Genomic DNA, 25,674 nt, shown 5'->3' on the forward strand with positions numbered 1-25,674 from the left:
CAACAGTAAGCCAACACAGCACCACCCCCAGGAGAAACAGCAAGTGTTTGAGTGGGTTCAAAAGAGAGTTGGGGAACTAGGGGGATTGGGGCTGCATGTGACAGGGAGAAGAGGGTGTGGGATAACATGGGTTGGCCTTGGTTGATAGGCTATATCCAGTCTCTGCTGCCTCTGTCTCTCCTTCCTCCTCCTTACCTCACTCTTGAGCCCCCCACCTTTCTCTGTCTCCCTATCTGAAACACGTACCCTGCTCTTAATTGGGAAACTAGTAAACATTTCTGCTGATTTTAATCCTGAAACATCATTGAGACCATATGAAATGAGTCTCGAGGATCAGAACAATATGAAGGGAAGGCCTATCGGCTAACAGTCGGCGCACCTGTGCTGTCTTCTGGACTTCCACCACCAACAGTCTCCAGGACCTGTTTCAAGTTGCTTCACCTCTTTGAACCGACTTCATCTATTAACTGAGTGGTTGAACTAGATGGCTCTTTCTGGCTTAAAAATTCTATGATTTCATTTCTGGAGGAATTTCAAGCACTGGTAGAGAGAGAAGAAACTGAGAGGCAAGAGGTATGGTTTGGACTCATCAAATTAAATCACAGGTGACTTTCCAGTCCCCCCACCACCCCGATCTGTAAGGCTGCCTTTGGGTGTGTGGCCTTCCTGCAAAATGGCAAACACTTGAAAAAGCTTCCACGCTGAAACCCAAACCAGACCATATTTAGGATGCCCCATAAGGTGGCATTTTTTACTAAGATGATAAAGGATAAACATTGGCAGAGTCAGAGAGGCTGCTCCCAAATACAGTTCTCCCCATCAGCAACACTGCATTAGCCTGCACCTATCGTCCAGAGTATGAAAAAGACTTTTGCCAAAGACGGATTTTGGGGATTTATCATTATTACATGTTAAGAGCCTGTTCTCCATGTCCTCACTTTCCTACCTTGCTAATCTTCCCCATTTCCATCTTTCGGCCCAGTGTGAGATCTCACCATCTCCTTTTCCCAGCTTCTTTCCTCCATACCCTTGGTTTCCTAGCAGGTCAATGTCCCTGCCCCTTCACTGGAATCCATCCACCCTGGTTATTCTTTTCTTTGTGAACCTGCTGGACCACATCTCAAAGTTACCCAAAAGAGGGATACAAAATAAAATCGGAACTAATGCTGACCCTTACCGGCCTGCAGTTAAGAGTGTGTGGAACTAGGGTGGCTGCAGGCAAAGAGATCGGGAGAAGGGCTGCCTCATGCCATGGGCAGGACAGTAAACGGTGCAAATTTTCTGGAAAGCATCTTAGCAATATAGGTGAAGAGCCTTTACAATGTGTTTGTCCTATGACCTACCCTTATTTCTTTTATTCTAAAGGAATAAGAAGATATTTAAGCAAAGCATGAGTGAAAAGGCAATCCAAACACAGGAAAAGGGGCTGTTATGATGTCTGTGGTTCTAAGAAATAGAAAACAACAACTTGGCTTAAATAATAAGCACATAACCAAAGAAATCTAGAAGCAGGATGCCCTTAAGGGTTGAGAGATTTAGCAGCTCAAAAATGTGACCTGACATACGAGTTCTTTCTATGCTTTTGTTCTTTCTCCTCCAACACTGATTTCACACTATTTGTTCTTCCTCCTCCAACACTGGTTTCACACTATTTGTTCTTCCCCCTCCAACACTGGTTTCACACTAAACTTGGCTCCCCAGTGGCCAATAGCACCAAACAGCACGTATGGCATCCTTGTTGGTATCCAAAAGAGATGGAGAAAGCCTGATTTCACATGGCTCTTCCTTAAAAGCAACAAAGGACTTTTCCTGGAAGCCTTCAGCAAACCTCGTCAGATTTGAATCGCGTGCCAATTCCTAAATCAGTCACCGGCAGGGAAGTGGGGAAAAGGGGAGGAGGTGTTTACCCTTAACCAATATACCTACCCCTGCCCACTGAGATCAATTCCATAAAAGTATTGCTTCAGTTCTTTGAAGGGAAGTACAATGTTTGTGAGTCACTCCCCACATTTACCCACCAAGAGCTAAGGGATAACTGAGTAAAATGGTAGAGCTGGTAGGAAAATGGTGAGTAGTCCCATCCTTCTGTGCCATAATTGACTTGTACACAAAGAGATTTGGAAATTTAAACATAAGAACTCTCTCTTCCCAAGCCCAGGGCTTTGGGCACTTCAAATCTCGTCCTTGCCTGGGCACAGTGGCTCACGCCTGTAATCTCAGCAATTTGGGAAGCCAAGGAGGGTGGATCACCTGAGGTGATGAGTTTGAGACCAGCCTGGCCAACATGGCGAAACCCCAACTCTACTAAAAAATACAAAAATTAGCTGGATGTGGTGGCACACGCCTGTAATCCCAGCTACTCAGGAGGCTGAGGCAGGAAAATTGCTTGAATCCAGGAGGCAAAGTTTGCAGTGAGCTGAGATTGTACCACTGCACTCCAGCCTGGGAGACAGAGCAAGACTCCATCCCACCCCCCCCAAAAAAAAAAAAAAATCTGGTCTTCACATGTGAAAAGATAAAAGCTAATTTTTAAAAACTAAATAATAAAGAGCGTTAGGTGATAAGTTATACGATAGAGATAATGTGCGCTTTAAAACTTTACAGAAAGAAGAAACCACACAGCATAAAGCAGACGAAAAACACCTCATGGAGAAGGGAGAGCTTGAATTGGTGTTTGATTGAAGGACAAGAAAAATCTGTTGGTAACTTCCCTCCGGCTCAGACCTCTGATGCAGTTAAAGTAAAGCAACTTAGAATCATGATCTAGGGAAGATATTCAGAGAGAAATGAATTTATGATGTCTTCAATTTGAAGATGCTATGATTTTAGACTATTCTAGAATACAATGATTTTTGGTTGCTTCACACTTGTAACAAATGTTCCACTACTGAAAATTTGCAACACTTAAAAAATTCCTACACAAAATCACAGCCCACCTTCCTGTTCTTTGCTAAATAAACAAAATATTTTTTCTCAATTATGTTGCTCTCCTTAATTACACGCAATTTTAAAACTAGCTATAACTGACAGCCCTTTCCTCACATTTACTGCCAATGTATTTAGGTCAATCCCACCTCCAATTAGAGAAACTTAGAAAAAGGAAATCCTACGGTGAAATGCCATATGCCTTACAATTTTCAGTAACTAATCCTCAAGGATGACAACTTGGCAAAAAAGAGAACTGGACCAGCTCCCTGAAAGGTCCATCACTTCGGCCCAGGTGAATTGATTGCCTTAAAATCACAGTGCTTCCAGGTTGTAGAGACACACTCAAAACGGACTATTGCCCTCACATTAAAGGGGATAGGTTTTCTTTTCCCTTTTCCCATCCCTGCTTCTCTCAAAGCTGCACAGAGGTATATGAGGTTTGAGGAATATTTGCAGCACATGTTGGCTGGCAAGAATGTGGGTGAACTCCTGTCAAGGTGCGCAGACGCTCCCTCTTCTATGACCTTTCCTTTCCACCCAGAACAACTGGAGTATCATGATAAGAGGAAGGGCTTTGTGTTTGAGATAAGCAGCTCCTATACCTGTCAGCTTTCTCTGATAAGAAAGCTCTTTCCTGCCACCATATAGGTCACCTTCTTATTGGTAAAGCATGATGAAGTTTGGAAACTGTTGTCCTTGTTTTGTTGAAAGAAGCCAAGTTCCAGGAAATCTCCAGAGGCATTCCTACAATCCCTCAGCCATGGCAGCATGAATCCTGAAGGGGCAGTGAGTGCTGGTTTCTACTCTCTCTGCACAGCTAAGCCTAGGGGAGATAATCTTTTCATACAAGATGCATTTTGCTTTTGTGGGCCTCTTGCAGCCCTCAAGCCCCCATCTGATCTGTACACAATGATCCAGTGGGCCAGAGGAGCCCAAAGCCATGAGCGGCCTATCCCTCCAAGAACTATTTCTGACTGTCCAGTATCATGGAGCAAGTGGAAAGAAGAAAAAAAAAAAACCCCAATTACTTTTCAAAGAGCAAGATGAATGCTGTAGAAGGAGAAGGAAGGGGAGGGAGATGGATGGGTGCCGATTCCAGAATCTTCAGACCTGCTTGGATGAATCATTACCTATGATTTGCGGGACAAGAATCTGATTTTACTCATCAACCAATAGAAACTTTTCTTACTGCCTCCCAACATCTGAAATCCAACAAACAAACATGTGCCTTAGGAACATACCGGTCATCTTTTAGAGGCATTTGATACACATATTGAGTAACTAGAAAACACTCTTTCCGTAATACACACACACACACACACACACACACACACACACCATCTTGTCATACAACACTCCCACGCAAGAAAAGCGAAACTGCTGTTTGATGAACGTAAACACTTGGCTGTTTGCAGCAGTCGGGAATCCTGCCAGGTTTAAGTGCTAAGATGGGAGGTGAACCCCAGGGGTTTCCCCCTGCCCGTGCTGAGATCCTTATTTGGTCAAGCTTCTACCTATGCCCTGGCCTCGGAGCCAGCCCGATAGCTCTGGACCACAGCAGAGGGAGCGAGGCTGCTGACGTCCCATCCCGAAGAGATGAATGGAATTCCAGGCAGCTGGAGTCATGCTGGCTTGGGACAGTGGCTTGGAGACCAGACTTCAATGACAGAAGCACTAGGCAGCGGCACTCATGGCAATGTATGCACCCACAGAAATGTAACCCACACCTCGGGTTCAGGAGCCGAAAAATGAAAAGAACGTTTAAGGAGGAAAAAGGGAAATACAATAATAGGCAGAGAGTAATTTATTACTCTATGGGTCTGCTCTGTAAATAGTTGAAGACTCTGGAGCCAGATGGTTCTGCAAATTCTCCAAACAGGAGTCACGTTAAGAGGCACGAGTGGGCACAAAAGCTGTTTTTCAAGACACAATTTCAATTTGGCTTGAGGAAACTGGATACGAGTAAGTTTCCTTAAAATTGGAGTAGAAAGCAGCTGTCCTCCCCGGGCTCCTTGATGAGAATACGCACACCGCCCCCAAGCGGCCGGCCGAGGGAGCGCCGCGGCAGCGAGAGAGGCGCCTCTGTGGGCCTCCTGGCAGCGGCGGCAGGAAAGCGCCCGAAGGCAGCGAAGGCGAGCGCGGCGCACCAACCCGCCGGCCCCGCCGACGCCGCGCTCACCTCCCGCCGGGGCGGGCGTGGGGCCAGCTCAGGACAGGCGCTCGGGGGACGCGTGTCCTCACCCCACCGGGACGGTGGAGGAGAGTCAGCGAGGGCCCGAGGGGCAGGTACTTTAACGAATGGCTGTCTTGGTGTCCCCTGCGCCCCGTCGGCCCGTTTTTCTTTTTACTAAACGGGCCCAGTCTCTACTGTCCACCTCTCGCCATCAACCAGGCATTCCGGGAGATCAGCTCGCCCGAAAGCCCCTGCCCCACCCCGCGGGCCCTCCTAGGTGGTCTCCCCAGCCCCGTCCCTGCTCGGGATGCTCGCTGATCACCCCGAGCCCGCGTGGCGCAAGAGCACGAGCGCCGAACCCGTGCGCGCCAAGGCTGCGTGGGCGGGCACCGACTTTTCTGAGAAGTTCTAGTGCTCCCAAGCCCCGACCCCCGCCCCCTTCACTTTGTAGCTGGAAAGTTGCGCGCCAGGCAGCGGGGGGCGGAGAGAGGAGCCCAGACTGGCCCCCCTCCCGCTTCCTGCCCGGCCGCCGCCCATTGGCCGGAGGAATCCCCAGGAATGCGAGCGCCCCTTTAAAAGCGCGCGGCTCCTCCGCCTTGCCAGCCACTGCGCCCGAGCTGGCCTGCGAGTTCAGGGCTCCTGCAGCTCTCCAGGAGCAATCTCTACTCCGGACGCACAGGCGGTCCCCGCGCCCCTCCAGCCCTCGCCGCCCTCGCCACCGCTCCCGGCCGCCGCGCTCCGGTACACACAGGTAAGTCGCCCCCGGCGGCTGCCGACGACCAAAGCTCACCTGGAGCGCTGAGGCTTCAGTCCCCTCTGGTGGACCCCGGAACCTACACTCTCCCCGCTCGCCTACCCCAGCCCGCCCCTCTCAGCCGCTGGAGGACTCTTCAGGGCAAGGCTCCAGAGCCATCCTCTCCAGCCTTGAGGTTCACAAACCAACTCATCAGGACACCTCAAGATTTCCTTACTCTCTGAAGTCCTCCTTAAGCCTTTGTATCAGCACTCCAGGGAAGAGTCTGTACTTCCCCGTGCCCTCCCTGCAACCCCAAACTACAGTTCCTGATCTTGTTCACCTTCGACTTCCCAAAAGCCCCCAAATTGTTGGTCTTGCGCCCCCCACACTTTAAAACCAGCATCTCTTTCCTCCACCTCTCTCTCTCTCTCTCTCATATGCTCTCTGGAAAGTAATCCTGTTGTCCTTCATTTCAGCAAACGCGGGGTCTAAGAGGGATGGTCCCGGCCCTGTCCCCATGCCCAGCCCCGTTTCTGCGCACCCTCCCTCCCTGCCTAGCTGATCTCTGACCCTGGCGCTTGTGCTTCCTGCTACAGGATCCCTGCTGGGCACCAACAGCTCCACCATGGGGCTGGCCTGGGGACTAGGCATCCTGTTCCTGATGCATGTGTGTGGCACCAACCGCATTCCAGGTGAGTTTGTGTGGCACCTTTAGGGGAAAGAGGGACGAGGAAGAGGTGCTGGCTGCCCCAGGTGTGCCCCCTCACGTGCTGTCCTCTCCCAGCTCCTTTGCTCTTGAGCCTGACTGGACATCAGGACGCAGCTTCACTCTGAACCTGGTGTTTATTCACCTCTTTCAGTGGTTGCCAGGAGTTTTCACCCCAGCCCTTTGTCTCCACCCCTAAGGACTCAGCCCCCTACCGCTGGTCCCAGCCTAGAAAGCTCACTATGTGTTCTCTCCTGTCTAACAGAGTCTGGGGGAGACAACAGCGTGTTTGACATCTTTGAACTCACCGGGGCCGCCCGCAAGGGGTCTGGGCGCCGACTGGTGAAGGGCCCTGACCCTTCCAGCCCAGCTTTCCGCATCGAGGATGCCAACCTGATCCCCCCTGTGCCTGATGACAAGTTCCAAGACCTGGTGGATGCTGTGCGGGCAGAAAAGGGTTTCCTCCTTCTGGCCTCCCTGAGGCAGATGAAGAAGACCCGGGGCACGCTGCTGGCCCTGGAGCGGAAAGACCACTCTGGCCAGGTCTTCAGCGTGGTGTCCAATGGCAAGGCAGGCACCCTGGACCTCAGCCTGACCGTCCAAGGAAAGCAGCACGTGGTGTCTGTGGAAGAAGCTCTCCTGGCAACCGGCCAGTGGAAGAGCATCACCCTGTTTGTGCAGGAAGACAGGGCCCAGCTGTACATCGACTGTGAAAAGATGGAGAATGCTGAGTTGGACGTCCCCATCCAAAGCGTCTTCACCAGAGACCTGGCCAGCATCGCCAGACTCCGCATCGCAAAGGGGGGCGTCAATGACAATTTCCAGGTGAGGCTTCTTCTCTGAGCCCTGCTCCGTGGGATCATCTGCTAGACAGGTGACCTGCCAGGAGGGCTACAGGAAATCCTGTCTGTACACTAAAGCAGCAGTTCTCAGATTTTAGGCAGCATGAGCATCACCTGGAGGGCTTGTGAAAGCTCACCCTGCTGCACCCCAGCCCCAGAGTCTGGGATTCTGTAAAACTGCAACTCTAACAAGTACCAGGTGATGCTGATGCTGGTGGTCTGGGAAGCACACTTTGAAAACTACTCAAGGAAACAAGAAATGGTTTTCCTTTAGCAGTCAGCCTGTTCAAGCCTTAGATACTCCTTAGGCTCTTAAGAAAAGAGCTTATTTCAAATGCATTCCCCCAATTTTAGTCTTGTTTGAAATGGATACTTTCTATGGGCAGAATCAGTACCACTTTGCTATTGGATTCCTCATGGGGATGCAGCCGGTCTCACATAAAAGGTTAAAATAGCAGTTAGTTGTTGCTGTTTCAGCTTCATCTGTGCCTTCTAGATCTTTGCAACGGTGGCTTTGAACTCCCACATTTAACTCTTTGACACTGGAAAGTGTCATTATATCCTCTGGGCTTAGGATCAGATTCCATTTCCTGTGTACCCAAGTAGGCTGATAACTGAATTCTTTGTAAAATACTCAAGACTTGGCAGAAGTCACAATTAAGATTTTGAAGTTGTTTGGCGATTTATGTTGCTGTGTTATTTTGACATAGTGATCTTAAGACAGCTCTTTGAAGCTTTTAGAACATCCATTGTATGCTTTTCCTAGCATAGAGACAGTCTCCCCCAACCCCATCCCCACCCCCCTCAGCATTCTACAAGTAATGTGTGTCCTCTGCCCACAGGGGGTGCTGCAGAATGTGAGGTTTGTCTTTGGAACCACACCAGAAGACATCCTCAGGAACAAAGGCTGCTCCAGCTGTGAGTACCCCTCTATTTTTAGGCACATAGGGAATCGGGGAATTCCACCAAAAACAAGCTGAAGAATTTAGCAATAGTGGTTATACATAAATTACCCCCAGTAAGATCAAGAGGCATACAGAAGTGACCCCAAGGGGTATTATACACACACGTATACACACATGTGCGCATACATGCAACCCCTCTACCTGCATCCTTCACACCAAATGAAACGTCTTCTACCACTAAGAACTCAAGAGGCTGGCTGGTAAGAGTATCTATTTGAAGCTTTCATTTTGTTTCTTGCCAGCTACCAGTGTCCTCCTCACCCTTGACAACAACGTGGTGAATGGTTCCAGCCCTGCCATCCGCACTAACTACATTGGCCACAAGACAAAGGACTTGCAAGCCATCTGCGGCATCTCCTGTGATGAGCTGTCCAGCATGGTCCTGGAACTCAGGGGCCTGCGCACCATTGTCACCACGCTGCAGGACAGCATCCGCAAAGTGGTCAGTGGCCTCTGCACCCAGCCCGTTAGCATGAACCCTAGAAGGTTTATCACAGATGGTCCCAAATGACTGAAAATGCGGGGGGACACTAATGATATTCTCTCCCATTTAGACTGAAGAGAACAAAGAGTTGGCCAATGAGCTGAGGCGGCCTCCCCTGTGCTATCACAACGGAGTTCAGTACAGAAACAACGAGGAATGGACTGTTGATAGCTGCACTGAGTGTCACTGTCAGGTAAGGGACCTTCACCAGCCAGAATAAGACTCAACGGCTTTTGTTTGAACCTACATCTTTGGGGAAATACCCTAACTGCCACAGAGATTCTTTTTATGTTTCATGGCCTGATACCAAAGTGTTTTTTTTTTCTTTAAGATGCAATTATGGCATCTATAAGTTCTTCTTTAAACTCTCAGGTGGTTTATCAAAGTATTAATTATACCCCAGGCTAAGTATCTAAGAGAATGAATCTACTAAGACATCTGAATAATTTACCTACCTTAGTTCAAAGACTAAGTGTTGAATGTCAGGTAAATAAAACCTGGTTGGAACATTCATTTTTTTTTTTCCCAACCCTGACTTATATTCAGCTTTGGCATAGGTTCTTTTAGTACAGTAACAATTGTTTTTCAAATTACTTAGTCTGACACTGTTAGGATGTTACTGTCTGCTTTGCTCAGATGGCACTGCCAGCTGTGTGTGATTCACTCTAGCATCCCCCCCCCATGCCAGTGGCCAGTTAGTTTGGAGGTTCACCTGGCTTATCTATTAATAGCAAAGTATTTGAATTTGCTTAAATACAAATCACAGATGACTGCCTTTGGGAACCAACTTCATTAAATTCCCTTTCTTTTCCAATATAAAGACAGATCACAGATCTATAGATGAGAAAAAAATGCTTATAGATCTTCCTTCCTCCTCCCAAACACATAATATAAAAATGTAAAAGTCCTGGCTGAATTTTCTGAGTTTGATTTCAGACATAGATTTGACCCATGATGTTGGTTGGTTCCTCTGCTATAAATTCTTTGTACTGTAACTTCCACCCTTGCCTGAGTAGCAATTAAAAAGAACTTTCCAAGGAATGGAGTAACACGTAAACTAGCACTAGAACTGTCTCTACGATAGTGGTAGCTGCAAATATGACAGAGACAGATCTTCTGTGAAAATCATTCCCCTAGCGCATTAACAGCCCTGACCATGTTTTGGCTTGTAAAGGAAATGTTACAGGATGTAGACTTCTGTATGCAACATGCTCAGCAGCCTGTTCCCCTCTCACTCTCTTGCCCTGCAGAACTCAGTTACCATCTGCAAAAAGGTGTCCTGCCCCATCATGCCCTGCTCCAATGCCACAGTTCCTGATGGAGAATGCTGCCCTCGCTGTTGGCGTAAGTTCCTCAAATGGCATAGCTATTCTTCAGTGACTAGGTCAGTTCTACATACATCCTAGACAGCCGAGCACAACACTGGAACCCCACCCCCATCTCCATCATGCTTTCATTCAGTTTCTTGCTGCAGCAGCTGGTGAACTGACAGCTTATCTGCTGTACAGAGCCAAAACTCCATTATGAGTACATCATAATTACCCATCTGGATTGCAGTAATGGAAGTGAAGATCTTGGTATAGCTCATTAATTCTGATTTTTTGCTTTGAGGAGAAGAGATGAAGACGTGGCAGCAACAGCTCTAAGTTGACTGCTTTTAGAATTTCACCTTAGTGGCACACAATTAAGAAAAATCTGCTCACCAGAGATATTGACAGGCTTATTGTGTGAGCACTGGCCTGATGGGGCCTGGAAGTGTTGCCCCTTTCATCTGTAGGGATAAGAAGGCCTAAGAGAATAACAGCAATCTGAGCTCCAGAGCACCAAAACAAATAAGGCACGATATTGTTCCATGGCACCTTATCCCTGGCTTTTGTTACCAGTAAAATTAATGACTTTGCTGAGACAATATTTAATGTAGCAGGTACAAGTTATAAAAGTGATTCATCACAACTAAGATAAGGAAGAAAACAGGAAAACAGCACTTGCCCTTCACACACACACACCCTTGTCACAGCTCAGAGTAACCAATTCCATCCAGGGATCATATTAGCGATATTGGCACTGTAACGATCGTTTTTACATCTATTTTCTGTTCCGCATTCACTTGACATGTGCGTTAAAAGGAACAAAGCTAGCTGGAGGTAGCAAAGATTTGAACTTGAATCAGGGATTGCTAAGAAAACTTACAACTAGCGACCAAAGAAAATAAGTTCTTTGTCTTCTGTCTGATACAGCTAGATGTGATTGTAGCCGTGGCGCCTGGGCAGATGGTAAACAAACATGCTGTCCTCTTATGACAATATGTGCAGAGAAGGCCCCAAATGCTGGGGTGAGAGGAACAACAAACTGACTAACTCATGGCCGAGTTGGAGCCAGAGCCAACAACAGCTCGGCTGCCTTCAAACTCATCTGTCAAACACATGGTGTATGGCTCCCCTGACAGAAATGACTCCTATAAGCTTCCTCATACTCGTGCATTCTTGGAAGTCTGAGACCGGAAATGCCTACCCAGATATCTTAAGTCAGTAAAGGAAAACTCATTTGCAATGCTGAGAGGAGAAAGGAAAAGCAATGAATAGGAGAGCATACACTGTGGGAAGGCTCAGCTGTACTGAGCCAGGCAAAGCATCTGATTACCCCACTGCTGTACACATCATGACCTGGGATAAACCCCTGGGCCGTTGGCCTAAGAAATATGTTGCTTTTCATCCTGTATAACTGCAACTTTGTGCCGGCTCATATTATGTTCTAGAGAGCTCATGTACACCATGGTGACCACAGTTAATAATACTGGATTGTATGCTTAAAATTTGCTAAGAGAGTAGATCTTAAGTCATCACCAAAAAAAGTAACTGTAAGATGATGGAGATGTGTTAATTAGCTTGACAGTGGTAATCACAATATATGTGTATATCAAAACATCACATTATACACCTTAAATGTATATAATATTTGTCAATTATACCTCAGTAAAGCCAAAAAGAAAGAAATATATTGCTTTTCACCCTCTGGCAAGTGGAGGGCCCTGAACAGAGCCCTCTAAAGAACAGCTTGTCCTAATCATCATGTACCTGATGAACCTCTGTTTCCCCTGCAGCCAGCGACTCTGCGGACGATGGCTGGTCTCCATGGTCTGAGTGGACCTCCTGTTCTACGAGCTGTGGCAATGGAATTCAGCAGCGCGGCCGCTCCTGCGATAGCCTCAACAACCGATGTGAGGGCTCCTCGGTCCAGACACGGACCTGCCACATTCAGGAGTGTGACAAGAGATGTAAGCATCTTAGCCTCTTAGGGACATGGAGAACTGACCTGTCCTTGTTGTCATCACCAAGGGCAGCTCCACAGCATGTATATTAAGAACACGGGTTCTAGGATCTCTGGATCCCAATCCCACTGCTTAGCTGTGCACCCTTGAGCACAACTTACCCTCTCTGAGGCTCTTTCCTCATTTGCAACTTGGAGATAATAATAGTTCTTGATAAGTTTATCTTGAGCATTTCATTTAGATACTGCATGTAAAGCAGTTAGCATTGAGTTTTGATTCATGGTAAGCACCCTGTAAATGTTAGGATATTAACAGCACCCCATAAAAACAGCAAACTTATCCGTTCTCTGGTAGAAAACATTCCATGTTGACATCTGGGCATGCGGCCAGGAGCCAATTTCTACCGTACACTGGGTTTAGTTGCCATTGACCATTTCCTGGAAATACTTCTGCGTGCTCCTGATGAGAGCCTCTATTTGGCTGTCTCTAAGCCAAAACCATTTGTGACCATCAACTTTGTACTTTAGTTAAACAGGATGGTGGCTGGAGCCACTGGTCCCCGTGGTCATCTTGTTCTGTGACATGTGGTGATGGTGTGATCACAAGGATCCGGCTCTGCAACTCTCCCAGCCCCCAGATGAACGGGAAACCCTGTGAAGGCGAAGCGCGGGAGACCAAAGCCTGCAAGAAAGATGCCTGCCCCAGTAAGTGTGAGGTCCACTGCAAGGGTGAGCATGGGCAGCAGCTCTGCCCAGCTGGTTGCCTGGCATCTGCAGCCTGCAGTTCAGCGGGTCATAGAGCAGGAAGGTTACCTACTAGAGAAACAAACAGAAGCAAAGTCCTGCAGGCTCAGCAACTTCTTTTAATGAAAAACAAACTCGCCCTCTTCCCCAGCATTCTTTCCATGTGTCAGAGAAGCAGAGGTTTCTTGAACGGGCTTAGGAGAGTCTATGACAAGGGATTTGAAAGTTGATCTTAATTGTTGCCTGTGGTTCATCTTACAGTCAATGGAGGCTGGGGTCCTTGGTCACCATGGGACATCTGTTCTGTCACCTGTGGAGGAGGGGTACAGAAACGTAGCCGTCTCTGCAACAACCCCACACCCCAGTTTGGAGGCAAGGACTGCGTTGGTGATGTGACAGAAAACCAGATCTGCAACAAGCAGGACTGTCCAATTGGTGAGCCATGCAGCCTAGGAAGAAATGACCTAGGAGCTTTGCTATTTTACTGAATGCTGCAGTCAGCTTTCGAGGAGATTTCAGCTTGCTTAGTCCTGAGTGGTTTGATTGCTCTAAGATGCAGGTGGACAACATAATCCCAACAAGTTATCGGTTCCCTATACTCTATAATATCTTACACCGTGTTAAGTGCCCAGCATGGCAGTATGGCAGCTTAGACCAACCATTTACTGTAACTGTCTCTGTCTCCTTGTCTCAGATGGATGCCTGTCCAATCCCTGCTTTGCCGGCGTGAAATGTACTAGCTACCCGGATGGCAGCTGGAAATGTGGTGCTTGTCCCGCTGGTTACAGTGGAAATGGCATCCAGTGTACAGATGTTGATGAGGTGAGGAACTGATGGGGCTCCGAGTTTCTGGATCTAGAAAAGCAGCTAACCTGTGCAGTCGCTTCCTTGTGGCAGTGACTTCTAAACATGAAGCACGCTCTTATTTCCTCCATAGTGCAAAGAAGTGCCTGATGCCTGCTTCAACCACAATGGAGAGCACAGGTGTAAGAACACGGACCCCGGCTACAACTGCCTGCCCTGCCCCCCACGCTTCACCGGCTCACAGCCCTTCGGCCAGGGTGTCGAACATGCCACGGCCAACAAACAGGTACAGTCAACTAGACGAGTAAACCAGAGGAGAGGAAAGCTGTCCTTGAGCAAAATAACTAGGAGAGGGAGGAATGTAATTTCATACCCTTCACCAAAAAAAAAAGGGCGAGGAGATGAATGTACGGTCTAGTTTTAGAAACGTGATTAGAAAATCCATGGTAAATCCTGCAGGAGAAAAACAGTCTTCCATATTTAAAAATGCTGCTCTGGAATAAGTTGTGAGCAGATGGACTTGTAAACGCCTAGGTGCTGAGCAAATTCAAGAAAAACATAAAGCAAAGTTTGCTTATAGCCTCAGGGAGAATGGGGAGGGACAGAGGTAATCCACACTCTTCCAAATGGAGCCTCTGTCTACCCAGAGATGACAAGGATCTGGATTCTTGTTTCCATGATATCTGAGGATTCTCGAAAGCTCTGTGTAACAGCAGGATGGTGTACCCTCAGGTGTGCAAGCCCCGTAACCCCTGCACGGATGGGACCCACGACTGCAACAAGAATGCCAAGTGCAACTACCTGGGCCACTATAGCGAGCCCATGTACCGCTGCGAGTGCAAGCCTGGCTACGCTGGCAATGGCATCATCTGCGGGGAGGACACAGACCTGGATGGCTGGCCCAATGAGAACCTGGTGTGCGTGGCCAATGCGACTTACCACTGCAAAAAGGTAGAGCCAGGTCTTTTGTGTGCCTCCAGAAAGGGGGCCCATCACCTTATCAAAACACAGGCTAAGGAATTTTAAATACTTAAAGTTTGGACATGAAACTAAAAGATTAAATCTCCCAAAGGGAGAGGGGCACTAATTCCTATTAAAATTAAATCACTTGGTGCCAAAAACATGAACAGGGCTAGCTCTTTGGGCAACTGTTCCATAGTCAACTCTTCTGTCCAAAAAAAGGTTCAGTACTCTATCCAAATACCAGCAGAGCATGACTTGTGTTCACAACATCTATAAAGCCTAGAGCATTTACACAAATTCTGTATGTATATCCCCCAAGAAAAGTTTTATTTTCTTGTCTTCCCATAAAAAAAAACATGCTGTTACTGAGCCAAATTCTGTTCTTTTTCTATTTGGAATTCCAAGTACACTCCCTTGTGCATGTGAGCTCAGCATGAGGAAGGCAACTGAAGCAGTGATATATATCTTCTCTTTCCTAGGATAATTGCCCCAACCTCCCCAACTCAGGACAGGAAGACTATGACAAGGATGGAATTGGTGATGCCTGTGATGATGACGATGACAATGATAAAATTCCAGATGACAGGGTAAAAACAGTTTTCCATCCCTTTTCAATTCAGCAACAGCCTGAAACACTTTAGGATTCAAGGAAATTACATGGCTATAACAAAAAATATACCAAATCAATACACAGGATAATTAGAAATTATTCATTGTGTTCCAGTAGTTTAAGGATGTAGATGTTGCCAAGAGAATTTTTAAATGAGGGTTTTGTTTTTCATCAGAACTGTTTTTCTCTGCACTTGAGAAATTATAATGCATAAACAAATATCACTTTGTTCCCTAGATTCATTTCAAATGTCACATTGAAATTACAGTAAAATTGACTTTGGGCACACTACGAACTGAGATGATGGGATTATATTCTACATCTCACTAACTTCTAACCCACAGGGATCCATTTTTTTAACTATGTCCTTTTAACTTTTGTAGTGATCGTTTTACACTGAGTGATCAATTAGCCTATCCACTAGGTAGAAAGTATTGCCGATTTTCGCAGTTTTAGACATATTATGCACATGGTTTGAGGCTTGAGCTGTTTTCAAGGACAACATTGTTAAGTGCTCCATTTCTTCTCTTTGCAGGACAACTGTCCATTCCATTACAACCCAGCTCAGTATGACTATGACAGAGATGACGTCGGAGACCGCTGTGACAACTGTCCCTACAACCACAACCCAGATCAGGCAGACACAGACAACAATGGGGAAGGAGACGCCTGTGCTGCAGACATTGATGGAGACGGTAAGGTGCCGCCTGATCAGAGGGCCTGCGGGAGACAGGGACATGCACAGCTGTCCAAACTTAACTTCTGTCTAGTCCTGGCTATTAGTATGCACTTTGATGGAAACATCCAAGGCTGGAGAGCCCAGCTCTTATTTGTCCCTTGTTCTCTTCAGGTATCCTCAATGAACGGGACAACTGCCAGTACGTCTACAATGTGGACCAGAGAGACACTGATATGGATGGGGTTGGAGATCAGTGTGACAACTGCCCCTTGGAACACAATCCGGATCAGGTAGGTGGATGGACTCCTTTCAGAGTCTTTCAGTAAACTGTTGGAATATCCCTTTCATGGCCTTTGAAAAATGAGCTTAACAAAGTTCAAATGCTTTCATTACTGTGGCTCCCTGGCTTCTCATAGCCAACTGGAATATGTTCATGTCAATAATTTGCCTGACGTGAGCTCCTTGCACAGAATCTCACAGATCTTTAGCATGAAGATCTCGTAACTTCAGTCTTACCTTCTGTAAGAAGGACTACTGGACTTGCTCAGCACGGTCTACCATTGTTAAGACAAATTATACAAAGCAGAGATCTGTGCCTGACAACTGTACAATAATATTAATCATATGTAATACTAAGAGATGGAAAAATAAATGTGCATAAGCAGAATAACCATTTTCATGGCTAATGATGTAATCTAGCTATAAGAAAATCATCAAACTAAGGATATGTCCAAAACCAAAGTAATTTATCCCTGTCATAAACATTACCCAGACAGTATACAACACAGGGACCAGTGGTCTGTTTCCATCTTTTCAGGACTTAGAGAGGTTGACATGTCAACAGTTTTACAACTGAAACCTTCTAAGGAAATTCTCTGTTAAAGTATCCAGAGAATTTCATTTAACATTAAGATGTAAACAGTTAACATTTCATTTCATCTTTAGCAATTCAATAACTCTATGTGACCTTATTTAGAAAGTTTTATATTTAAAACATTTTTAAATTATCCCTTCTCAGATTTTTATAAGAAAACAAGGATAAAGGAAAAAAACTTTTAAAATGTAATTGCTACTATTGCTATCTTTCTGCAGGAGTATGTAAATAGACATGACACCCCACTGGCTATATCAAACAATGGAGAATTTTCCATGTGGTGGGGGCATAAGTTATCTTTAACATGAATGGTTTATACTGCAATTTACCCTCCATTTCCATCTCTCTTTCAGCTGGACTCTGACTCAGACCGCATTGGAGATACCTGTGACAACAATCAGGATATTGATGAAGATGGCCACCAGAACAATCTGGACAACTGTCCCTATGTGCCCAATGCCAACCAGGCTGACCATGACAAAGATGGCAAGGGAGATGCCTGTGACCACGATGATGACAACGATGGCATTCCTGATGACAGGGACAACTGCAGACTCGTGCCCAATCCTGACCAGAAGGACTCTGACGGTGAGTCGGGGAGCCACTTTCTAAGAGAGGGACTGCTGGCACGGCTGTGTAGATTGAGGAAATGAAACCAAGTCTCAAAGCATTTGAGAGGATGAAGGGACCAAATGCCAACTTAGACAAGATAGTGACATTTCTGACACCAGTAATAATAATAGCACTTCAGAATTTTGCTGAACTCTTGCTTTTTTGACCTCAGGCGATGGTCGAGGTGATGCTTGCAAAGATGATTTTGACCATGACAGTGTTCCAGACATCGATGACATCTGTCCTGAGAATGTGGACATCAGTGAGACCGATTTCCGCCGATTCCAGATGATTCCTCTGGATCCCAAAGGGACATCCCAAAATGACCCTAACTGGGTTGTACGCCATCAGGGTAAAGAACTCGTCCAGACTGTCAACTGTGATCCTGGACTCGCTGTAGGTGAGTAGTGAGTTCTTAGATCCTAAGAGGCTGATGCATACGTGGGGAAAAACAAATATAAAACCTGGCAGTTGTACCTATCCCTGTGGGTGCTGAGGATGTCTGGGAACATGATGGAGAACCTTCTGAAGGCTACAGGTTTTAACCTGGCTCTGGGCTCTTCTTCCAGGTTATGACGAGTTTAATGCTGTGGACTTCAGTGGCACCTTCTTCATCAACACCGAAAGAGACGATGACTATGCTGGATTTGTCTTTGGCTACCAGTCCAGCAGCCGCTTTTATGTTGTGATGTGGAAGCAAGTCACCCAGTCCTACTGGGACACCAACCCCACGAGGGCTCAGGGATACTCGGGCCTTTCTGTGAAAGTTGTAAACTCCACCACAGGGCCTGGCGAGCACCTGCGGAATGCCCTGTGGCACACAGGAAACACCCCTGGCCAGGTAAGAAGCAAAGCCCTGCAACAGAGAGAGAGCTTATGGGTGCCTGACTAGCACTGGGGATGCTGTGCTTTGACCAAGACTCTGACCAGGGAGTCTTAGAAAGTTCCCAGCATCACCAGCTGCAGCATTGAACTCTGGTTTGTGAAAACATAATAGTGTTGAAAAGGGAGCTTGACCAAGAATTGCCCTGCAAATCCTAAGGTGCCTTCAGCCTTTTCAAACAAAAAAACCTCCTTTCCTCCTCTCTGTCTGCTTTATATGTGCACTCAGTGGCACACAACAAATATGAGAGGACTTGGAAAAATTCCCCATTGCAGCCCTCTAACTTAGATCAGCTCGGTACCTTTCAAGCATTGTTTCTGATGTAATGAAATAGAAGTCTTTACCTGAAGGAGCTGTGTTTCAACCTTTCCTTTTCCTTCAGGTGCGCACCCTGTGGCATGACCCTCGTCACATAGGCTGGAAAGATTTCACCGCCTACAGATGGCGTCTCAGCCACAGGCCAAAGACGGGTTTCATTAGGTACGATCATACTGATTCAATTTCACTTACAGTCACACTGATGGACAAAAAGACAAAAAGTATTAAACAGCATTGTCACTAAACAAGATTTTTTTTCCCTGCAGAGTGGTGATGTATGAAGGGAAGAAAATCATGGCTGACTCAGGACCCATCTATGATAAAACCTATGCTGGTGGTAGACTAGGGTTGTTTGTCTTCTCTCAAGAAATGGTGTTCTTCTCCGACCTGAAATACGAATGTAGAGGTAAGAGCAACATCACCATGAATGTACACTGGACATCTCTATTTCAGACTAATATCAAGGATGACAGTTATGGGGGAGTCCAATGTAAAGACTATTTTGGAGACAGGGTTATTTCTATCTTGTTTTTGAGGACACAAGGACAAAAATGGAATAATGCCTAGGCACTGTGGCTTATGAGTTCCTGAGTCCTTAGTTATAATATTAGTTTGCTTAGCAGTCTCTGTGCTCCTCATACACAGTGCAAAGGTAAGCTGCAGAAAAGCTCCTATACAATTTTGACTTCATTAATAATACTGTTCTTTACAATTATATATTTATATATCTTACTGCTTAGTGTTTTATGCATGCCATCACAGCACAAGTTAGCATTCCCAACTTTTCCCTGTATACAAAGACGGGAGAGGAATGTTGCTTTCATATTGGCATGTTAAATTAACGTTCACTATTAAACTTAGCATTTTTTTTTCTCATTCTTTTTTACTCAGTGATTACTTAAGCTCGCTGAGTCCAACACTGGCTCTACCACAAAATAATTACTTAATATATATTTACTGGGCCAAGGCCAGATACCTAAAAGATCAATGAGAGTAGAGAAAGATGGTTGATTTTACTCAAAAAAAATCTAAATTATTAATGTAATTTTTGAGTCCGAATTTTTAAAATAATAAGACTCCCTAAACTTTTAACATTGAAAGCCTTGGAAAGCATAATATATGTTCTGGAAGGTTCACGCTGTGTCGGTCTCCTAGCATCAATGTCAGCTAATAAAATTAAATGTTAATGTGCTCGAACAATCTTAAAATTAGGCTTTTGTCATTAGAAAAGTAGAGCTATTCCTATGTGGTTAACTTATTAACTGATACTAAGATGTCTATGCTTTTATGAATTAGTTTTCATTTGTATATTTATTTATATTTGTTTATTTAACAGATCCCTAATCATCAAATTGTTGATTGAAAGACTGATCATAAACCAATGCTGGTATTGCACCTTCTGGAACTATGGGCTTGAGAAAACCCCCAGGATCACTTCTCCTTGCCTTCCTTCTTTTCTCTGCTTGCATCAGTGTGGACTCCTAGAACATGCGACCTGCCTCAAGAAAATGCAGTTTTCAAAAACAGACTCAGCATTCAGCCTCCAATGAATAAGACATCTTCCAAGCATATAAACAATTGCTTTGGTTTCCTTTTGAAAAAGCATCTACTTGCTTCAGTTGGGAAGGTGCCCATTCCACTCTGCCTTTGTCACAGAGCAGGGTGCTATTGTGAGGCCATCTCTGAGCAGTGGACTCGAAAGCATTTTCAGGCATGTCAGAGAAGGGAGGACTCACTAGAATTAGCAAACAAAACCACCCTGACATCCTCCTTCAGGAACATGGGGAGCAGGGGCCAAAGCACTAAGGGGAGGGCGCATACCCAAGATGATTGTATGAAGAAAATATGGAGGAACTGTTACATGTTCGGTACTAAGTCATTTTCAGGGGATTGAAAGACTATTGCTGGATTTCATGATGCTGACTGGTGTTAGCTGATTAACCCATGTAAATAGGCACTTAAATAGAAACAGGAAAGGGAGAGAAAGACTGGCTTCTGGACTTCCTCCCTGATCCCCACCCCTTCCTTATCACCTGCAGTGGCCAGAATTAGGGAATCAGAATCAAACCAGTGTAAGGCAGTGCTGGCTGCCATTGCCTGGTCACATTGAAATTGGTGGTTTCATTCTAGATGTAGCTTGTGCAGATGTAGCAGGAAAATAGGAAAACCTACCATCTCAGTGAGCACCAGCTGCCTCCCAAAGGAGGGGCAGCCGTGCTTATATTTTTATGGTTACAATGGCACAAAATTATTATCAACCTAACTAAAACATTCCTTTTCTCTTTTTTCCTGAATTATCATGGAGTTTTCTAATTCTCTCTTTTGGAGTGTAGATTTTTTTTTAAATGCTTTACGATGTAAAATATTTATTTTTTACTTATTCTGGAAGATCTGGCTGAAGGATTATTCATGGAACAGGAAGAAGCGTAAAGACTATCCATGTCATCTTTGTTGAGAGTCTTCGTGACTGTAAGATTGTAAATACAGATTATTTATTAACTGTTCTGCCTGGAAATTTAGGCTTCATATGGAAAGTGTTTGAGAGCAAGTAGTTGACATTTATCAGCAAATCTCTTGCAAGAACAGCACAAGGAAAATCAGCCTAATGAGCTGCTCTGCCCCTTGTGCTCAGAGTGGATGTTATGAGATTCTTTTCTTCTCTGTTTTATCTTTTCAAGTGGAATTAGTTGGTTATCCATTTGCAAATGTTTTAAATTGCAAAGAAAGCCATGAGGTCTTCAATACTGTTTTACCCCATCCCTTGTGCCTACTTCCAGGGAGAAGGAAAGCATATACACTTTTTTCTTTCATTTTTCCAAAAGAGAAAAAAATGACAAAGGTGAAACTTACATACAAATATTACCTCATTTGCTGTGTGACTGAGTAAAGAATTTTTGGATCAAGCAGAAAGAGTTAAGTGTCTAACAAACTTAAAGCTACTGTAGTACCTAAAAAGTCAATGTTGTACATAGTATAAAAACTCTGCAGAGAAGTATTCCCAATAAGGAAATAGCATTGAAATGTTAAATACAATTTCTGAAAGTTATGTTTTTTTCTATCATCTTGTATACCATTGCTTTATTTTTATAAATTATTTTCTCATTGCCATTGGAATAGATATCTCAGATTGTGTAGATATGCTATTTAAATAATTTATCAAGAAATACTGCCTGTAGAGTTAGTATTTCTATTTTTATATAATGTTTGCACACTGAATTGAAGAATTGTTGGTTTTTTTCTTTTTTTGTTTTGATTTTTTTTTTTTTTTTTTTTGCTTTTGACCTCCCATTTTTACTATTTGCCAATACCTTTTTCTAGGAATGTGCTTTTTTTTGTACACATTTTTATCCATTTTACATTCTAAAGCAGTGTAAGTTGTATATTACTGTTTCTTATGTACAAGGAACAACAATAAATCATATGGAAATTTATATTTATACTTACTGTATCCATGCTTATTTGTTCTCTACTGGCTTTATGTCATAAGGTATATGCATAAATAGCATTCATAAATCAATATAGCATATACAAAAAGAAATTACAGTAAATCATATCAACATTCACAGTTTGTATGTGATTTAGAAAGACTGAGTTGCTCAGGCCTAGGCTTAGAATTTGCTGGGTTTGTGGAATAAAAGAACAAAATGATACATTAGCCTGCATATCAAAAACATATAAAAGAGAAATTATCCCTAAGTCAAGGGCCCCCATAAGAATAAAATTTCGTATTAATGTCATTAGATGTCATTGAATCCTTTTCAAAGTGCAGTATGAAAGCAAAGGGAAAAACACTGAAGCACACGCAACTCTCACAGCAACATTTTCTGACCCATGAATGATGCATTGGGTGGGCAACACGATTGCATGTTGTGGAGACACTTCGGAAGTAAATGTGGATGAGGGAGGAGCTGTCCTTGCAATGTTGAGCCAAGCATTACAGATACCTCCTCTTGAAGAAGGAATAATAAGTTTAATCAAAAAAGAAGACTAAAAAATATAAAATTTGGAAGGAATCCATAAATGCGTGTGTGTCTAAATACAAATTATCGTGTGAAGAAAAGGCCCAAGTGTACCAATAAGCAGACCTTGATTTTTGGATAGGCTAATCATGAATGTGGAATACTGACCAGTTAATTTCCAGTTTTAATGAAAACAGATCAAAGAAGAAATTTTATGAGTAGGTTAAAGGTCTGGCTTTGAGGTCTATTAAACACTAGAAAGGACTGGCTAGGTGAGATAAAATCTTCCTTGTTGATTTTTCACTCTCATTCTATAAATACTCATCTTTCTGAGTAGCAATGATCACATACAAATGTAAATTGCCAAATCATTTTATAGTACCAAGGTGAAGAAGCAGGAACTAGAAAGTGTTGATAACAGCTGTGGAGTTAGGAAAACTAATCTGAAGGAAATAATTCTTTGAAATGGCAAAGAATTAAATACCATCATTCATTCTCAGAAGAGTTCAACGTTTGAAGTGCTGGGAGATAATTCTAATTCATTCTTGGACAGTGAAGCAAAACTGATAGAAAATACCAAGATAAGACAGAAAAAGCGACTGGAAAGAGGAGCTTTTCTTCCAGGCATGTTCCAGTTTCACCCTAAGACTGACCTTCAAATAATCAGGTTGTACTGAAATAAAGGGCTTGTTAAAAATTAAAATTATGTCATCGAGATGATAGCTTTTTTCCTCCTCCAACAGTTCATTGTCATGTGTTGTGGGACAGCTCAAGTGAAGAGCAATAAACTCTAGGTCTTATAGGAATGTACAATAAAGGTGGTGCCAGTAGTTTTTTTTTTTTCTAAAGAGTCACATGTAGAAAAGCCTCCAGTATTAAGCTCCTGAATTCATTCCTTAAATTAATTAGCTCTCTCTCTCTTCTATAATTTCTTTTTCTTTTTCTTTTTGAGATGAAGCCTTGCTCTGTCACCCAGGCTGGAGTTCAGTGACACAATCTCGGCTCACTGCAACCTCTGCCTCCCAGGTTCAAGCAATTCTCCCTCCTGCCTCAGCCTCCCAAGTAGCTGGGACTACAGGCGCCTGCCACCACGCCCGGCTAATTCTGTATTTTTAGTAGAGACGGGGTTTCACCTCGTTCTGGACAAACACTAAGCCCTAAAGAGAAATCCAAAATAAAAACACTTATTTTTAATAACATTTTCTATCCAAATCAGGGTGACTTTAAAAAAAAAAAATCCAGAAGCTTTGTGTTGAATTATATTACAGACTTACTTACCAGTCCTTGTTAGAGTTATACCTTCAGTTAACACGCAATGAATGGTCTCACCTCTTTTATGGCAGAATTCGTTACTTAAAAATCACTCTATTTTCTTCCCCCTTACCTAAATAACGGAAAGGCTCACTATGTCCCAAATATCATTGGCAGAAGCAAACTATAAAGTCATAAGCCCTTTGCAGTGCAAGTCTAGAAATAATTTTACTCTGTGTTTCTTTCTCTCTCCCCCTTCCCTCCCATTTTTCCTCCCTCCCCTCCCCGCCCCTCCCTCCTCCTTCTCTCTCTCTCTCTCTGTCTCTCTCTCTCTCTTTCATACATACAAACATCAAATACCAGAAAAGCATACATTTAGAAAGCTGAACTCCTCTGAAAGGCTGACGGACAACACTGGCCCCTCTCTGCCCCACAACAAATTCTCACCCATATCACCTTTGCCCTCTGATTTTTCCCACCCAAACCCTAAAACACAGAGTGTGCCTCATGGCATTCCTATGAGAATCCAAAATCACGACTTTTAACTTATGCTTCCATCCCACAGCAAAACTCTTGGCATCAAGATAAATTATATGTAGCACATTGACATCAGCATGAACAATTGCTATTTTAAATGAACAAATAGTAAACCGAAATAGTGTCTGGAAAAAAGAAACTGCCTATCAATACCTGTGAAAATAGTAGCTATAGAATTCCTCATTTTAAAAAGTCACAGAAATTCCATATAAACAATCATTAATGTTATTCACTATCAGTGGATGAACATGTGCCAGCAAAGACAATGTTATGTATACATTACTCCAAATTTTATTAAAGGCAGCACAATAGCCTGCTCATTTTTTGATTCAGAAATAAACTGGACTTCCAATTCTAATGCCAACTCATCTTATGGAATGTCAACATAAAATTTTCTCATGAATCTAAGTTACTGATTTGTAACTAAACCATCTCTCTTAAAATAGTACCGCAGACTTTCTTTTAAAGTAGCTCATCTTTATTTGATGCAATCTAAAAGGCCCAAACTCTGAAAGAAAATAAGAAACTATTGTTAACTATTATTAACAGAGTAATATATCAATTCACTCAAACTCCTACTTAAGAAATGTGTCATCACCAATAAGACAGTAAAGGCTCTTCTAACATTGCTTTGTTGAGGCAATTCATTTCCTTTTATGGCAGGTTGTACCAGTTTCACAAGCGGGAAGAAGGAAAAGCAGGGCCACAGCAAAAATTCCCAGTGACCACCATGATCTGTCTGAATCACAGTAGAGGTGAAACATACAAAATTGAATACAGGACAATCACAGCACTTCAACGAGTTTTACCCTAACACGTATACATTAAAATGCTGGTTTTTATAATGAATCCTAATATTGAAGATTAGCAATAAATTTATAAACAATGGTCCTAGAAATTTTAATGAGCAAAAACCATTGAACAATTACACCCCAAGTCTCAAAAATATCAAGGAAATACAATCCACAAAGAGCGATTCCAAATGTCAAAATCAATAAAGAATAGTCTGCAGTGAATTCACTGAATTCAAATAATTCAATAAAAAATTTAATTTAACTTCATTACCAACTTTCTTAAAAGCACACCCAGCAAGTCCTTGATTAGGATTCTTTACATTCTTCTGCTGCATCTTTAGTCTCCTGCTCATCTGCACATAAAAACAATAACCACAGTTATTAGAGATTCAGAAATGTATGTATAATTAAGAAAAATAACTCAGCCTATAAAATATTAAATCCTTTTACACATGAGGCAATAATCACACTCTCATTTAATACTTATTCAACAGTCACCACGAGCTGCAGACAAAGTTTACAAGAAAAATAGAAAGATCAGGGCA

At 43.9% G+C, this 25,674-nt stretch overlaps 2 protein-coding genes across 3 annotated transcripts in view; one reads left to right on the top strand and one right to left on the bottom strand.

Annotated features, from left to right (window-relative positions):
* The first annotated feature begins 5,680 nt into the window (after window positions 1–5,680).
* On the top strand, window positions 5,681–22,027 carry THBS1 (thrombospondin 1). Of its 2 annotated transcripts, XM_002825281.6 has the most exons (22): window positions 5,681–5,852; window positions 6,434–6,529; window positions 6,809–7,368; window positions 8,228–8,303; window positions 8,593–8,792; window positions 8,905–9,027; window positions 10,085–10,178; window positions 11,935–12,108; window positions 12,630–12,806; window positions 13,107–13,280; window positions 13,540–13,667; window positions 13,783–13,935; window positions 14,382–14,600; window positions 15,092–15,199; window positions 15,758–15,917; window positions 16,073–16,191; window positions 17,129–17,363; window positions 17,560–17,787; window positions 17,957–18,228; window positions 18,653–18,750; window positions 18,855–18,994; window positions 19,925–22,027. In XM_002825281.6, the coding sequence occupies exons 2-22, from the start codon at window positions 6,463–6,465 to the stop codon at window positions 19,930–19,932; spliced, it is 3,513 nt and encodes a 1,170-aa protein (XP_002825327.1). In that variant the 5' UTR covers window positions 5,681–5,852; window positions 6,434–6,462; the 3' UTR covers window positions 19,933–22,027. The 2 variants fall into 2 exon arrangements, with proteins under 2 accessions (XP_002825327.1, XP_063572644.1); XM_063716574.1 differs by having other exon boundaries at window positions 18,855–22,027.
* FSIP1 (fibrous sheath interacting protein 1) overlaps window positions 21,044–25,674 on the bottom strand; it is a 196,855-nt gene continuing 192,224 nt past the window's right edge. Inside the window, exon 13 of the mRNA XM_024232685.3 lies at window positions 21,044–25,482. Coding sequence (XP_024088453.2) covers window positions 25,436–25,482 — 47 coding nt within the window. The 3' untranslated portion in view covers window positions 21,044–25,435. The remainder of the gene's footprint in view (window positions 25,483–25,674) is intronic.

Source organism: Pongo abelii, chromosome 16 (genome assembly GCF_028885655.2).
Source record: "Pongo abelii isolate AG06213 chromosome 16, NHGRI_mPonAbe1-v2.0_pri, whole genome shotgun sequence".
NCBI lineage: Eukaryota > Metazoa > Chordata > Mammalia > Primates > Hominidae > Pongo > Pongo abelii.

Coding starts and splice junctions, on each gene's coding strand:
- THBS1 (XM_063716574.1), top strand. CDS start 6,463: ATGGGGCTGGCCTGGGGACTAGGCATCCTGTTCCTGATGCATGTGTGT. Junction 8,304..8,592: donor GAACAAAGGCTGCTCCAGCT/GTGAGTACCCCT, acceptor GTTTCTTGCCAG/CTACCAGTGTCCTCCTCACC. Junction 16,192..17,128: donor TGGAACACAATCCGGATCAG/GTAGGTGGATGG, acceptor TCTCTCTTTCAG/CTGGACTCTGACTCAGACCG.